The sequence below is a fragment of the Neoarius graeffei genome, chromosome 8, assembly GCF_027579695.1.
Source record: "Neoarius graeffei isolate fNeoGra1 chromosome 8, fNeoGra1.pri, whole genome shotgun sequence".
NCBI lineage: Eukaryota > Metazoa > Chordata > Actinopteri > Siluriformes > Ariidae > Neoarius > Neoarius graeffei.
The window spans coordinates 40,172,724-40,190,265 of NC_083576.1; the positions used below are offsets into that span (position 1 = coordinate 40,172,724).

General features: G+C 41.8%; 1 protein-coding gene across 2 annotated transcripts in view; it reads left to right on the forward strand.

The window, feature by feature from the left end:
* Positions 1–17,542, forward strand: part of taf7 (TAF7 RNA polymerase II, TATA box binding protein (TBP)-associated factor) — an 87,310-nt gene that overhangs the window by 49,052 nt on the left and 20,716 nt on the right. For both annotated transcript variants that reach the window (XM_060927633.1, XM_060927634.1), the window contains 3 exons: positions 5,218–5,328; positions 5,576–5,770; positions 16,384–16,496. In XM_060927633.1, the coding sequence (XP_060783616.1) occupies positions 5,218–5,328; positions 5,576–5,770; positions 16,384–16,496 (419 nt within the window). The remainder of the gene's footprint in view (positions 1–5,217; positions 5,329–5,575; positions 5,771–16,383; positions 16,497–17,542) is intronic.

The window sequence follows — 17,542 nt, forward strand, 5'->3', positions numbered from 1 at the left end:
ATATGCCAGCATAAGATCGATTTGTCATTATTTGTGAAGCCAGGTCAAATACTATTATGAACTCCTTTAAGTACTAGAAATACTGTAATTATGAGAAAGCACATGTTTATAGATATTAGATATGCATGATTATAAATGTGTAGTTGCGGTCAGAAGTTTACATACACACACGAATGTCATCAAGGACATGAACGTCATAGCAATATTAGGTTGTCAATGATTTCTTTGATCTGTTCTTTTTCTGGGGGAGAATGATTTGTGCAGCATCTTTAGGAAAAAAACAACAAGAATTAACTTCAAGTTTTTCTGAAGTTAGCACAGGGTCAGAAATGCACATACTCCCACTTAGATTATTAATTCAGTGGTGCTGAAAGTTCCAAATTGTCTTAATTTGAGGTATAACCACTTTAAATGTGACCTCAAAGTGCCAGGTCACTTTGCTGGAAGAAAACCCAAACTGTCACCCTCACTTGAGAATAAATTGGTTTGGATAGTCAGGAACAACCCAGGAATCACCAAGGCACAGACCTGCCATGAACTGGAAGCTGCTGAAGGAACATCAGTGTCACTGTCTAGTCAGTCAATTTAGTTTTGCATCGCCATTGACTGAGGCTACATCCACATTAATGCTTTATTTTTAAAACCTGCATTTTAAAGTGAAAACATTTTCCGTCCAGGTGAGTGTTTTTAGCTCTGTGTCAGAAATAAACTCTGTCCTTACCAAGATGCCTGAAAACGCGTATCACATGACCGTTCTCGTACATTGGCCATGCGTGTGCCAGCATAACGTGTGCCATTTTGCTTTCTTCCAGAAAAGGTTCACATGATAGGAGCGTGACGATCATAAGTTTTAATTTATCTTGCAGTTTCTGAACTCGATAAAGGGTCAAAATTATACACACTTGGGGCTAAAAATTAACTTTAGTGCTTGGTCGCCACTCGGGACAGTATCCCTAAATTCTTAGTGGCCCAGGCCAAAATGAAGTGGCCCTTAAATTTTCTCTGGTCAAACACAAAAATTCAAAACCATTTTTACCTGAACAACACCCCATGGTGTTTAACGTATGCCCCCAGAAATGGATTAATCAACAATATTAATTCTGTCTCATTGTTTAGATATTGTATATTATTCAAACATTACACTACATTGAATCATAGGTGCTAAAGAAGACAACTGGACTTGCTTGAAATTCTCATCCAAAAGGCTTCTTCTCCAAAAGGCTTCTTCAGTTCTGTCTGACTAGTGGGGATTTCCAGGTATTTATCCTTTAGTGGACCAAAAGCAACCCTAGAGAGTCATTGAAGTCGCATGTGGCATCGTTGACCCTGTGTCACCTCACTCAGAGGTGAAATGTCTTCAAGAATTTCAAGCAAGTCCAGTTGCCTTCTTTAGCACCTATGATTCACGATGACCTGGATGACTGAGAACCTTCACAGACATAATACACTACATGAGTCCTTTAGCTGACATTTTTGTTCAGAGTGACTAATAATAAGTGCATGTAGCCTAGGTAGCCAAGATAATCCAAGAGCAACCAGTGCTGAAGTACTGGTATAAACAAATAGCCTACAAATACCATCCAATATCTGGAATGATCAGGGTAGTTAAGAAGTTGAAGAAACTTGGACAAATACATAGACAAGGAATTATTCAAGTATGGTATGTTTGTTTCCCAAGTTTGACAGCATCTGCATTAAAATGGTTAGCCTATGCTTCTCTGACCTAGCTTTTGATTCTTGAGCCTATTGAGGTATTTCACCTGACGTCACAGGGTCACGTGACGCCCCGGTGTCCGCCATTTTGAACGTCAAGCTACATACTAACGCTGCAGACAGAGAGGGAGAACCAGCTTGAAAAAAAACGTGTTACAGACACCTAGAATAGATTAATTTGTCAGTAAGCACTCTATAAATAACCATGGTGTTTGCTTGTTGTGCTGTGGGCTGCCACAACAGACAGGGACAGCGTGCAGGACGCTCCTTTTACCGGTTTCTAGTGATGGGAATTTCGGCTCTTTTTCGGGAGCCGGCTCTTTTGGCTCTTCTTACTATAAGGAGCCGGCTCTTTCGGCTCCCAAACGGCTCCTGAGATTTTATTTGTGATTTAATTGCTGCAATTAACTAGTTAATTAATTACATTATTATTTATATTTTATCAATAGGATGTTTTCCATTTTATTTTTTAGTTTTTGTAGCCATTGTAAAGCTTTGTAAAGTATAGCAGTGTAACAATGTTCTAGCTATAGAAATAAAACTTACTTACCAATTAATAAATTATTTTCTCACAAACATAATGCAAAACTGTGTTATATTACCAATATAAAATACACAGCTGATTTTCCCCTCCTCAGGTGCCTCACAGACTCCTCTCCCCTGCGCTCCACAGCTTTAAGCATTACACCAATTTTCGTATTTTCGCAGCTGTGAATGACATCAACCCCCCCAACCAAAAAAAGTAGGCGTACACCATGCTACTTTTTTCCTTTGAATGGTAATAGACAACACAAAGACGCAATCGGACAGCAACTTTTTTTTGTGAAAGTCTCTCTCTCTCTGAGGCACCTAAGGACAAAAAACTAATTCGGCTCCCCAACTCGGCTCCCACCGAAGAGCCGGCTCCCGTCATTCACTTCAAAGAGCCGGCTCTTTGAACCGGATCGTTCGCGACCGACACATCACTACCGGTTTCCTACTGACCCAGACAAGAGGGCCAAATGGATTGCAGCTGTGAAGAGACAGGATTGGGAGCCAACAGAGTACTCCAGACTTTGCAGTGATCATTTTCATTTCAGGTTAGTTTATCAGTTAACGCAATTTTGATAAAATATATAGCAAAAAGTAAATGGGTCAGTGTTTGTTAACCCATCTGAGCAGTGAAACAAGGCAGTGTTAATTTGTCTAGGGTTGCATGTAGCAGACATCAGACATAAAACGCAATAACAGAGGCTAGAAAGAAACGGGACACAGAAATAAATAAACAGGGCTCCATACCAAGGCTGGGTACAGTGTTTGTGATAAAAGACAGATCCAATTTAACACGAATCACAGCTTACTTTCTTGTTAAAATGTGCAAAGGTCTCCACCGTCTCATACCGCCTTGCACTAAAGGACTTAAGCGTGCCGTCCAAAATGGCTGCGTCATGTGACTTGGTCACGTGGGTGAAATACCTCAATACAAGAGACATCATGGTACAGTAGGCTGGTAGAGTTCTATTAGACTAGATCTAGGTGTGTATGGTTAATATGGTTTGTTATGGTGTTTGGCAGATGCTTTTGTCCAAAGCAACTTACAATATATGAACATATTACATTATTAGCTTACTAATAAGCCAATACAATCGCTCTACTCTGACATGGCCTACCTTCCAGATGATAGTTGCTCCATGACTGCAAGATTTCCCTTTTTTGCTCTGGCTAGGTGCAACCTCCGCCTTTTAAGCAAATAAACTCACCCTCTCTTTTTACACACAATTTTGTCAATTTTATTACTGTGTAGATAATTGTACGCCTTCATGCTTTTCATGCTCCTCACCATCAAAGCCCTCACAAAGAATAAAATAATCAATACTGTCAACGTAGCTGACATCGGGCCACAACTTCATGTCATCTGTCTGTTTCGTGAGGTTAAACGGATGGGGCACTTTGATCATAGTAACGTCAGCACAGTGGATCTTTCTTCCGCTCTTGGCTTCCACTATGATGCAGCAATGAATCATGGGAAAGGTCAGAGTTTGGGAAAGTTGTGTGCTGTGTCCGAAATCACTCCCTCATTCACTACTCACTGTCTAAGGAATTCTATATAGAGGACTATATAGTGAGCTCATTGGTAAAATGGAAAAAAAAAAAGGGGGAAAAAAAACACTTTTGGACATTACTCCGCCACGCTGTTATTTACATCATTACTGTCACACAATTAAAACATGCCAGATCAGTCAGCTGGTGGGTTTTGAAAGTAATAAATACATGCATGTATTTTTGTGATAAATACATGTTATACGGCACATATTTCCCACCTTAATGAATACAAAGTGTCTGCTGCATCTTACAATTCTTTTAAATCAAGGCTGAATACTTTATTTTTTGCTGCTGACTTTTATTAAATCAAATTTGAGGCTCTTAATTAATTCCTTGCTTTGCATTGTAACTTTTATTCTTGTATTTTGTCTTTGTAGCTTGTTTTCTATTTTCTTACTATTTTTAATTGTATTTGAATGTCCATTTATAATGTGTTACTTCCTCTGTCCATTCACTCCAACACAGTACAATATTATTGCCATTTTCGTGCCAGAACTTGTAAATTTGTCTCATGCCCGTTGTCATAAAGAAAAACAAACTACTGCTATACTCAGTCTAAAGTCCTTAATGGTCATAATGAAACAGCTTTTCTTTCAGTACGACTGCAATGCATGATGGTATATATTGCTTGATTAGGGACCATCGGTTGTACACTACTTTTCGTAATGCGTTGTGGGATACTGTAAGTCCACCATATAGGGTGTAATAATTCTCACTATACATTCGGACAGCACTACAAAATGGCGAACTCGCTATATAATCCAATATATGTGATTTCGGGGACAGCAGTGGATATCGTAGAGCGATCTGAAAACTCATGAACGGCTTTGAATTTTACACTTTAGAACTAAACTTTTACTAGAATTCACAGACTTAGAGTTGAGGAAAATAAAGAAAAGAGAGGTACTCCAATGAAGGAACATTTTATTTAATTTTTATTGTAACTTTTTTTTTCATTTTTCTCAAAACGTACTCTCCCCTTGGGTGACCAAACCTCAACTTTTAGTGGCCCTGGGCAGCTTTTAGTAGCCACTGGCAACCGCCAAGTTTCAACCCTGCACACTGGGTTAAAAAAATTTGTATACACCCACTTATGTAACTTGTGCACTTTTTTTTAATTATTTTTTTTTAATTAATGATCATGTGCAAGCATTCTGCTATAGAAAAAGAACCGTTCAAAGAAATCACTGACAGCCCAGTACTGCCATGACATTCATCCTCATGATACAACAGAATATAATCGGACAACAATAGGATTGTCTGAGTGGGGAGTACATTTGGCAAATGTGCAACAGGAAATATGGCATCATTTACCTCATTGCCCATCTCTAATGCTGATGTCACATTTGGAGTGCATGGTAAGTGCATCATTAACAACAGTGGAAATAGAGTACTGGCATGTTCCCTTGACCTGGCTATTAGGATGGGAGGTGATTGCTGAGGATGAGACAAAAGAAGCCGATAATAATTTATCGCTGTCCAATTTGGACTCCTCACCTGGAACCTCTGGACACAAGGGGCATGATTCTTCAGGTAATTTCCACTTACAAAGCATAAATATATGCACATGCTTTTGCTATGAAATATGTTTTTAAATTTTAAAATGAACATGCTGGTTTACAGTTTAATTATAAATTTGTGTTAAAATTAATTTTATGAATATGAATTTGCTTGTATTCTTCACTCTCTCAGTCCTGGAATTCGGTGCATCCAAGGTTTAGTACTCCTGTTCTAACATTGTACTTATTGAAGAGGTTTCTTTGTGTACTGTTTTGTCCAGTGCCACGAGATGAGTTGCGGGAGATATTTAATGACATCAGCAGTAGCAGTGAAGATGACGACGATGATGGTGACAGACATGAAGACGAAGACCTCAACATCATTGACACGGAGGATGACCTGGTGGGTCATCTCAACGAGAAGCTTAACGAGTCTGATGGGGGAAGAGATGAAAACAATAGGAACAACCAAATAGGTATGATGGTTGTGCTTTCTCAGTAGTAGGGGCTAATTGATGACTTTCACATTACCCATAATGCTTTGTGCCTTGGGGGGTAACCAAAATATAAACAAACCAAAACATGGCATCGCACACTGACTGTAATCTTTCAAATTTAAATCTCCCTAAAACCTTTAAAGAAGTGTCAAAACTAACTAAACCAAAGCTTAAAGAAATCTGCAAAGCCGAGGATCACGTGGACCTGCAGACGCAATGGTCGGAGGGTGCTAGAGCTCCAACTAACTATCCCTCAATTTTGATATTTAGTTAGGTTACACACTTGATAACTGTATTTACGGAATCGGTAAAGTTGTAGGAGATGTCGGGGGACAAGAAGCTGGGCGGTTCGCCAGCCAAAACCCCTTCAGCGAAACGCAAACCGCCGGAAGGTGGCAGCGTGGATGCTAACATTGCTAGTTGTGTTAGCGTGGCTATTGAACTAGCGTTAGCCAGACAACAAGATAGCCTGGAAGCAGCGGTGACACGGGCTGTTCAGGGAGCTCTCGACGGAATGAGAAACTCCGTAGATAGCTTGGAGAGGAAAGTAGAAGCCCACATGGAAACAGTCAAGGGACTGGTCGCGAAAGTAGACCGTGTACAAGCTGAGACGAGAGCCATGAAAAGGGAAGTGAGTAACAACACCTCCGATCTGGAAAAGATGCGGCTGAAAGTTGCTTCGCTGGAGGACCAAGACCGGCAGAACAACGTGAGAATTATGGGGATCGCGTCCGGCAGAGAGGGAGGGGATGCAGTCGCTTTCCTACAAGACATGTTGCCGAAATGGATCCCCTCGCTCGGCAACGTCAAGATTCAAATAGAGCGTGCCCATAGGATCTGGAATAACAAGAACAATGGCCAGGCTACCATGATATTTAAAGTGCTCAGGTACCAGGACCACAACGCCATCCTGCAAGGGACTCGCGAGGCGAGGAAAAAGGCTCCCATACAGGACGCCGGGAGAACAATATGGTTCTATGCGGATTACAGCGTATTCACGAGCGAGAGGAGGAAGGCATATGGAGAGGTGATGAAGGAGCTGTACGAGAGAGGCATCCCGGCTTTTCTAATCTACCCGGCCACCCTGAGGATGACGATCAACGGTGAACAACGCACCTTCACCTCAGCGCGTGAGGCTGCACAGTTCCTGAGGAAGGAGGCTGGTGAGAGACCGCCATTGCGCTGTCAGCTGTTCAGCATCAGCTCGGGGGATGCGTCACGACCGGAGGAGGATGACATGGAGCAGTCGGACATTTCGGATCGACACGGATGAGATCGGGGCCGGTGAGGATCACACAGAGAGCACTTGTTTGGGACTGGTGATAGTCAGAGGACCTCACAGCCACAGTAAGAGGCGGCTGCATAAGGTGTGATATGTTTGCAACAATCCCGGACTCTGTTACAAAGTTAAGGTGGGAGAACTATATTTGCCAGAATGCTTGTAATATTACTTTTGATTACTTATAAGCTGCCCCCATCTGACCGTACTGTTTTGTTATTCTAGGATGCCCCAGCTATGAAAATGTCTAATTATGGTTGTTAGATAAATGATCTTAAAGGGGATATTTATGTTTACTAAATATTATTTTAATTTTATGACCGGAATTGATGACGGAGGTCACGTACATTTGTGTGCCTAATTTTGTTTCCACCTGCACTTTACTTTGAGTATCTCATGATTTTGGATGAATAACGGATTTCCTGCAGTTGTACTTACTGTATGTTCTACTGCGGGGAGTTAACCTGACGGGAGGGAGTTAAGTGTTACAAGGGAGGGATAAACAGGAGTTTAGAAGTCTTGCCGAGCTGCATTATGCAGAAGTCACACGGGTCAGAACCACTGTTCAGGGGGGTCTGGAGGGGCGGTGGTGGGAGGGTGGGTATCTCAGTTATGACTCTTACATCAGGGTTAGACCTTTTATTGTAACACCTGGAGCAATAGGTACCAATTTCGATAATGGTTAAGCTATCTATATTGAGCTATAATGTCCGGGGTCTGAATACAAAAGTTAAGAGTAAAATGTTTAGACTTACTCCATCTTGACTAAAAGGAACTTGGCTCTAGAAGTGGAAAAGATTAATGAAGGGACAACAGGTCGCATAGCTTATTTATGTACATCCATATATGGAAAGAAAGTAGCCTTTGTATCTGTATACGCACCAGCAGTTTTTGACCCTCTCTTTTTTCCTGAACTTACCAAGGTGCTGCTGTCCTTATTAGATTATGAGCTGATTGTGGGAGGGGATATGAATGCAGTGTGCGACCTCAATTTAGATAGATTCACCTTGTCTGTTTCCCACACCCAGTGGGCAGCATCAGCTGCTCTTAACGCCATGATAGAGAATATTAACCTAGTTGATATGTGGCGCATTCAGAACCAGGGCATTAGAGACTATACATGCTTTTCCACGTATCATAAATCACATTCCAGAATCGACTACTTTTTGCTCGCTTTGAGTCTAAAAACGGGCGTAGATTTGATACAGGTGCTGCCGGTGACACTGTCTGACCACAACCCGCTGTTGATGATGATAGATCTTAGTCACAGATTCAATAGAACACCTAGATGGCGCTTTAATACGATGCTTCTACAGGATGAGGTATTTGTAGCACAATTTAGGAAAAGGATTACGGAATTCATAGCCATTAATATAGGCACAGTAGATGATGCCTTGTATATATGGATGGCCACCAAGGGTTGTATTAGGGACTTTACATCCTCTTATGCATCTCACCTCAAAAAAGAGAGGAGCTGCAGGGTCTGCGAGTTAGAAAGGAAGTGTCACATACTTGAGGGTAAATATGCTGAATCAGTGGAAAAAGAACTGAGGGGAGTCAGGGTGGAGCTCAATGATCTGTTGAGGAGGCGAGCGGAATTCATCATGCACAGAGTCAGGCAGAGTTATTATTTTAATGGAAGCAAACAAAGCAGGTTATTGGCGCTGAAGCTTAAGCAAAGTGAATCAATACCATAAAAACGGTTTATAATAGATTTACATCTGACCCAAAAGAGATAAATATCACATTCCACTCTTTTTACAAGGAGTTGTACAAATCAACGCTTAATTTTGACTCTGAGAAATGTAAGCAATTTCTGAGCAATCTGGATTTGCCCACGTTAGGGGAGCAGGAAGCAACAGATCTGGGTCGTCCCATATCCTTAAAGGAGCTGGAGACTGCACTTAGGATGACAAAGGGAAATCGCCGGGCCCAGACGGCATACCGCCAGAGCTCTTGCTACACTTCTGGGATATTCTGGGGCTAGTTTTGTTGGGGTCGATCAGATCAGCGGTTGAAAAAGGCTCTTTCCCTGCTTACACTAACGCCACCTTGATTTCGCTAATCCCTAAAAAGGGGAAAGACAAAACTGATTGCTCCAATTACAGACCGATTTCGTTAATTGACTCAGACAAGAAGCTGTACTCTAAGGTGCTAGCGTTACGTTTGGAGAGATACATGGACAAACTAATCCATAAGGATCAGACTGGCTTCATGAAAGGGCGTCTAGCAGCGGACAATATTCGACGTCTAATACACGTAATTCATGAAACTCAACAGTTAAAGACTCCATGCACAATATTGTCAGTTGACGCTGAAAAGGCCTTTGACAGGCTCGAGTGGCAGTATCTGTGGGCGGTTTTGGAGAGATTTGGCCTAGGGAGAGGGTTTGTCGACATGATTCGTGTTTTATATGCTAACCCCACCGCCATGGTGTCCACGAACGGTTTACACTTGTGAGCCCCTTTTCCATCTTTCGTGGGACTCGACAGGGATGCGGCCTCTTGCCAAGTTTATTTATTCTCTTGTTAGACCCACTAGCCCAACATTTGAGGGAGAACCAGGTTATTGCCCCCATTCGGATTAAAACCTCGTTGCATGCCATATCAGCCTTTGCTGATGACGTACTTATCTACTTATCGGATATCGAAAAGTCAATGCCTTCGCTGCTAGCCGCTTTTGAAGAGTTTAGGATGTTGTCCGGCTATAAGATCAACTGGACGAAGTCAACTCTGATGCCCCTGAATGAACCCGCAAAAGCGGTAGTTTTGCCTTATGATATTCCCATTAATACAAGAATCACGTACTTGGGCATCCAGATTCAGCCTTCACTGCATAATATAGTAAAAACAAATCATGAGAACATCTTTAAGGAGGTGGAATGTGACATAGCTATATGGACTAAATTACCAGCTTCACTGCAAACAAGGATTGCCTCCATCAAAATGAACGTGCTGCCTCGCCTCAACTTTGTTAGCATGATGATTCCTCTCCCTTCTCCGGCGGGATATTGGAAGAGTGTTGACTCACTGCTACGAAAATATATTTGGTATAATGGACATCCCAAAATTAAATTCTCCACCTTACAGCGAGCAAAGCAAGAAGGTGGGCTGGCCTTAAGATATGGCTTGACCACTCCTCTCAGGTAGCCTGGAGAGATATAGAAGATGCACTAGTGCTTCCATACAAACTCGAAGGGGTCTTATTTTCTGGACTAACTATCAACCAATGCATGTTACACTTTGGGCCTTTTATTACAAACTCGATAAGAAATTTTAAGGTGGTTGAGAAGAGTTTGGGGGGGAATTGGAAATGGCATCTGAATACTCCACTGTGGGGGAACAAGAATATTATCTCGGGGAATAAGCTGTTTAAATCAGCATCATGGTACTCAAAGGGAGTGTACAATCTCAGAGATGTATTTGACCGAGGGGGTATGCTTAGCTTTCAGACATTGTGTTCTCTTTTTAATCTACCAACGACTTCTCACTTTCTGTACCTCCGACTATGGTCGGCTCTTCGCGCCTATGGTGTGCAGATTAAATCTAAGCTGCAGACACATCCTTTCGTAGCCTGGCTATCCACAACGAACACTAGAGGACTCGTATCAGTTGTGTATTCACGACTTCAAAAAAACACACAGAAAGAGCTACCCCTGGCCAAGGCATGGTTGAGACTTTGCTGTTGCGGAGGAGGATATAAACTGGAAAAATGTCTGGGAGAACACATTGCATGCGTCCAAGAACCCCAATCACCAGTTGATTCACTATAAGTTGTGTCAGAAGGCCTATCTGACACTACTTTTGAGATTTCATATGAAGCTGTCGACCAGCCCAAAGTGTGACTTGTGCTCCCTAAACACACCGGGAACATTTTAAAGGTGTCCTTCCACCAAAAACGTTTAATACTGGCTCTTTTTGAAATACCATAGTTCACTCCGAGTTGCATATGCATGCTGCATGTGAAAATGTAATTCTACCCCCATTCCCTGTATTAGCTTATGAAAGAAAATAGTCAGAAAAACGAGCGGATCTGAAAAAGCCATACAATCTTACATCACTTCGTAAATTAGTATTCATGGCCTCGCCCACCTTGGCTTGCGACTGCCCATGGGAAGGAAGTTCGGATTTAAGCGCGAGGAGAGATAGCCGAGCCAGTGTTGCCAGATTGGGCGGTTTTAAGTACATTTTGGCGGATTTGAACATATTTTGGGCTGGAAAACGTCAGCAGTATCTGGCAACACTGACCAGAGCCCATCTCGTCAGTAGCTAACTTCGGTGCCTTCAGTAGTGGTTTTGCTTCGAGGTTGCATTTAATCCTTGGATCGGTACCATCAAGACGATCAACCACCAGCTCACAAGCTGTAAGTAAAACATGAACTTTTTGTTCGAAGGTTTTTGTTACAAAATAGCATGGTCATATTCTCCACGTTAGCATGCATGACATGGTCACAAGCTAGGCAGGGATGAGAGTTTTCCGCTTTTTCTGAGTAAAAAAACGACCTTTTTATATTATGCCAAATCCGTTGAGAATTTTTTTTTAATTAATTTCGAGAGGTTGGGGTATGTTCCTTCATGCTGTTCAAACTTTATTAACTCCAACAATGTTTACACATTATTTGTAAGTCGCCATCTTTAGTCTCGTTTAAATCTCGTTGAATGTGATGTAAAATTCGTGTTATCTACATTGTTATTGGTCAAAACATCGACGTCGAGACCATAATAGCCAATCAAAACAGTTTTTACAAAGACACCCACATTTTTTTTAAGTCACTCGTTCATTTTATTCATTTGTTTGTTCAGTAAAAACCCAAACATTTGTTGAATTTTTCTTATTTCCTCGCGTCGCACCTCAATGACGTCAGCGCGCGGTATTTTTCCCTTCACGGTTTGTTCCTTCTCTCTCGCCATAGTAAGACACCCACATCCGCTTGTTCTGACCTCACTGGAGGTAGCGTCACAGTGCTCTTAGCCAATCAGAGGTAACACGTTTACGTCATGAATATTAATGAATAAGAGCTGAAATCCTGCCGTTCTCCCGTCACCCACTCCTCCACCAAACTAGAACAGCCTGAAACAGGAGAACCACAGCATTTTTTTCACCAAAACCGGCTCACAGGGCATTCATTCATACTAGAGACCACCGCACAATTAATGAAAAAACGATGCAAGGAGACCTTTAAGCATATGGTATGGGACTGCCCAGAGGTTTATGGCTTTTGGAGGAAAGTAACAGTGACTTTATCCAATATGATTGATAAACCTGTACCTCTGGAGCCGACTCTCCTTTTGCTCAATGACGATTCACATTTGGGGCTGACTGAGAAACAACGCAAGGTTTGGTTGGCTGGCTTGACAGCTGCAGAGATGCCTACTAGTACGGATTGGCCGTATTTTGTACGGAAAAGTTACGTAAATACGATGTTACAGCAAACAGTGTTATTCTGTACGGAATTATTATAAATTCCAGTGAGTTGTTTTTAAATGTCCAAGCGACTTTTTCAATCCATGCGCGATTCACGGCTAGGCTATTTATTTTTACGACAACCGCACATGCTGTGTGTGACATGCGCAGATACCACACATGCTGTGTGTGACATGCGCAGATACCGCACATGCTGTGTGTGACATGCGCAGATACCGCACATGCTGTGTGTGACATGCGCAGATACCGCACATGCTGTGTGTGACATGCGCAGATACCGCACATGCTGTGCGTGACATGCGCAGATACCGCACATGCTGTGCGTGACATGCGCAGATACCGCACATGTTGTGCGTGACATGCGCAGATACCGCACATGCTGTGCGTGACATGCGCAGATACCGCACATGCTGTGCGTGACATGCGCAGATACCGCACATGCTGTGCGTGACATGCGCAGATACCGCACATGCTGTGCGTGACATGCGCAGATACCGCACATGCTGTGCGTGACATGCGCAGATACCGCACATGCTGTGCGTGACATGCGCAGATACCGCACATGCTGTGCGTGACATGCGCAGATACCGCACATGCTGTGCGTGACATGCGCAGATACCGCACATGCTGTGCGTGACATGCGCAGATACCGCACATGCTGTGCGTGACATGCGCAGATACCGCACATGCTGTGCGTGACATGCGCAGATACCGCACATGCTGTGCGTGACATGCGCAGATACCGCACATGCTGTGCGTGACATGCGCAGATACCGCACATGCTGTGCGTGACATGCGCAGATACCGCACATGCTGTGCGTGACATGCGCAGATACCGCACATGCTGTGCGTGACATGCGCAGATACCGCACATGCTGTGCGTGACATGCGCAGATACCGCACATGCTGTGCGTGACATGCGCAGATACCGCACATGCTGTGCGTGACATGCGCAGATACCGCACATGCTGTGCGTGACATGCGCAGATACCGCACATGCTGTGCGTGACATGCGCAGATACCGCACATGCTGTGCGTGACATGCGCAGATTCCGCACATGCTGTGCGTGACATGCGCAGATTCCGCACATGCTGTGCGTGACATGCGCAGAATTCCGCACATTTGTTCGCGCTATTTTCGATACGGTAGAATGGCCGTGCATTACACCCAGTCAAAAGGGCAATGGATACTCGCACTGCAAACTGTGTAGAACTGACATTTACATCACTCATGGTGGTCGCGATGACTGCACGCGGTATGTCAACTACAAAAAAAACATATGGAGTATGCTGAAATGGCAAGTCAGGCGGAAAGTAAATCTGGGGGTATCCAGCAGTTTTTTACGAAATCTGTGGATGAAAAGACACGGAACGTGACACGTGCTGAAGCGGTGATGGTTGACCTATGCTTGGAGTTGAACTTGCCAATTAGTGCCATGAAATGTGAGTTCAACTTATTCAGTTTCTTTTTACATGTCTGATTTTTATTCACTGAAATATCAAACACTGGCTGTACTTCTTTAATTCAAAGTCTTTTCAGTGTTGCAAGTACAAATGTACATGTAGTATGATCAAAAACAGAATTTTATGATTAGTGCTGTTGGGATTGTGGCAAAAAATTGATCATTCCACTGTTTTAAATACAATTATAAATGTCATTTTATTCAATGTCTCTTCTGAAGCATTATGCTGAAGTATTTATATATTGGGACATTAAGATAACAATGTCGGACTCTCTTTGGCATGAAATAAGAATTTTTTTTTTTAATTTTATTAGAATCTGTTAACAGGTAGAACATTTTGCCAGGCAATATAATATAATACTTTTGAGGCGTTACATTCAATACCAATGATTGGTAGTCAACCGTAATGTCTGCAAACAGGGAACACTATTGTATTTATAAAAATGTGAGAAATTGTATGCTCTAGAAATTTGTTGAGTGGAAATTCAGTTGAGATGGCTGCTCGCGTTTTGTTTATTCAATTCACACAAAACAGTTCTTTTTAATAATTTAAATGTTAAACATATTGGTGTATATATACCTCTTTATAATAGAAATGCGCATAAATTAATGTTACTGAAAGTCATTCCAAAATACTGAAAAATGTTTTCAAGAATACTGAAATTCAAAATTTGGGGTAGGCATCTCTGCGGCTGCCTAAAAACTGGTAGTACAACGTTGGCTACCCCCTCACAAATTGTACGCTAGATAATGGCTGGAATACTTTCAGGATGTGGTTATGTTAGAAATGTCTACAGCACGGGTGAACAAAGCCAAAAGTTCTACACTGGACTCATGGAAGAGAGCCACTTCGGCTATAATGGACCTGCTCAGTTCAGGATAAAGGCAAATCGTAGGATTGTAAGATACTAGACTGAGAGGGGTGGGGGGAGGGAGGGAGGGGGGACGCTGCCAGGGGGAGGGAGGGAGGGGTATGTTAAAGATATTTGCACTGTTTGACTTTGTTAGGTGAAATTATAACTTCAGTAAAACAGTTGTTCACAAAAAAAGAAATCTGCAAAGCCTTTTCTGTGGACTTTGAGAAATCAGTCGGTTAAAACGCATTTGTAAAATCATATCATATATTTTGAACACTTTGAACATCTCTACTTTGGGTGACAGTCAGCAACCTTCTTTGTCTGTCAACACGGGTGTTCCAACAATTACTTACCTGTAGACATTAAAAGATTGGCAGAAGAGCTGAGAAAGATCGACACTGATCGTAGAAGAATCCACAGTGAAATTGATTTTTCTGGGCACTGGTGACACCGAGAAAGCCGTAAGACAATACAAAACGCTTCGTGTATGGGAACACAAGCATGGAATTCACTCAGTCAATAAATACTGAAAACACAGCAGAAGTGTCAAATTTCTTTTTTAAGTTTAAGTTGATTTTGATGTCCTTCACTCCGATTTTCCTTGAGCTCACATGCTACCAGATTACAACAATCTTTGGGCTGTTAGAGGAAGCTGTTAGGACTACAGAGTCAAATACTACATTTGATCTACCTACATAAACACTGAAAGGGGAAGTATATGTAAGCTTACTTACACTGCATCATTTGCACTTTGTTTTGGTTGTTTATCCTTTAATAAGGTTGTCCTTTTCAGTTCTTTGACTTGTCCTTGTTTTTCGGTTTTTGTACTTTTTATGACTAAACACAAAGACAGAGGGGTTGTAGGCTTCGTGACTTGGATCATCAGACTTTACTCCACCACTGAAGTGTGCAGAGCACAGTCACGTGTTATCTGTCAGTGTAAATTCTTGACGGTGAATTCTAACCATGCTTTTTGATGCTTAGCTTCTTTAAGTATTCTATAAAACTTTTAAATTGGGAAAAGTTGTTTTTCCCCATGTGAATTCGAAGAAATGACTGAGGTTGTCTGACTTGGTAAACAAATATAGCACCTGGTTCACCCCACCCCCACCCCAAAAAAAAGCTACAAAGCATTATGGGTATGTGAAAGTAGTCAGTTAAGATCAGAGTTCCAGTGAAGGCAAACAGAACCCAGCTGACTAGGATCAGCAATTTGGGTAATGAGCAGCTTCATATGTATGATGTGTCTGTAGCTCACATCTGGTAAGGTGCACTGCCCAGCAGTGATTGACAGGCCTGATCTGTTCAGCTGGGCACCTGACAGCACTCTAAAATGTGTGACTGCTTGCTGTTCTACTAATGGCTCACATTAAACACCATCACAAATACACTGAGGCAGAGTTACTCTGGTTACTGATCTGAAGCGTTTTCTTTTTGCACCTGCAATATGGTAGATATGTAATATGACATGAAAATTGATGGCCAAATAAAATGAGATGAATCCAATTACCATAAATTAATGACTTGACATCTTTGGAGAGAAGGCTCAACTCTGTCATTAATCTGCAGTGATGGATTATCAGATGCAAATCAACAATCTCAAGGCCAAACTGCAGGAGACACGAGCACGCAAAAAGCAACAGGAGGATCTGATCATGAAAGTGGAAAACCAGGCGCTAAAGGTGAGGCTACCAAATCAACTATGCACAGTATTTTCTTCCTCTCTTTCTCTCTCTAAATTGAGCTGCCAAAAAACAAAGTTCTAGCTGCCAAAATGTTTTCATGCAAATTGTATCTGGTTTCATTATAAAAGACATTTGCCATTCTTTGAGGAAGATTTCACATAATTGGTAATCATGGTGAAGGGGTTTCCTAAAGTTCTTGGGGAAAACATTAAAGAACACACCAAAAAAAAAAAAAGCTCCAGAGCAAAGACCTTAAACATGCTTGTTGGTACAATTGGTTTGATAATATGCAAGTGGAAAATTCATGGAACCACAACTGGTTATCCTTGCACAGATGCACACTCTAACAAAATAAGGAAGGTAAGAGAAAAGTCAGCAGTCACCTGAAGAGTTGCAGGATGATCTGATAGGAGCAATAGTTACATAGAGAATAATAAGCAATGAACTTCACCACAATCTCTGTTCCTACTTCCTACACCCCATGCAAATCTGTTCTGCAGGAAATAAGTACACAGATGCCAGTCTAAACACAGGCAGTTAAGTACTTTTAGCATTTCTAAAATTGAATTACTTGTTACTGTAGACATCCCTAAGCTGTTAAGCGGTAACAGCTTTGCAACAAAGTACTAATGTAATTTGTTGTGTACAAATACTACCCCCCCAGTCAGTTTTTGTATTAATATAGCTTTGTTTATGCTTTTTGAATACATACATATTTGTTCACATCAATACTTCAAAAGGCATGGCACCTTTTATAAATCTTTTAGTCAAGTTGTGTGTAAATGTTTGCATAAATCAGATTTACAGTAGTTTTGGAAATTCTAGTGTGTGCATGGTTTGTTTGTTTGTTTGTTTGTTTGTTTGTTTGTTTTACATTGGTTATCACAGGTACAGTATATTAATCACCAGTACAGTGCAAGCATACAGAAGGCTAGAAACATGAACGGTGCAAGAAAAGGCAGAAGTGGAAGTTATTTTGACTCACTTCAATGCAAATAAAAAGTCATTTAAGAGTTTGAGAAGGACAGTCTTGAAATTGCAGA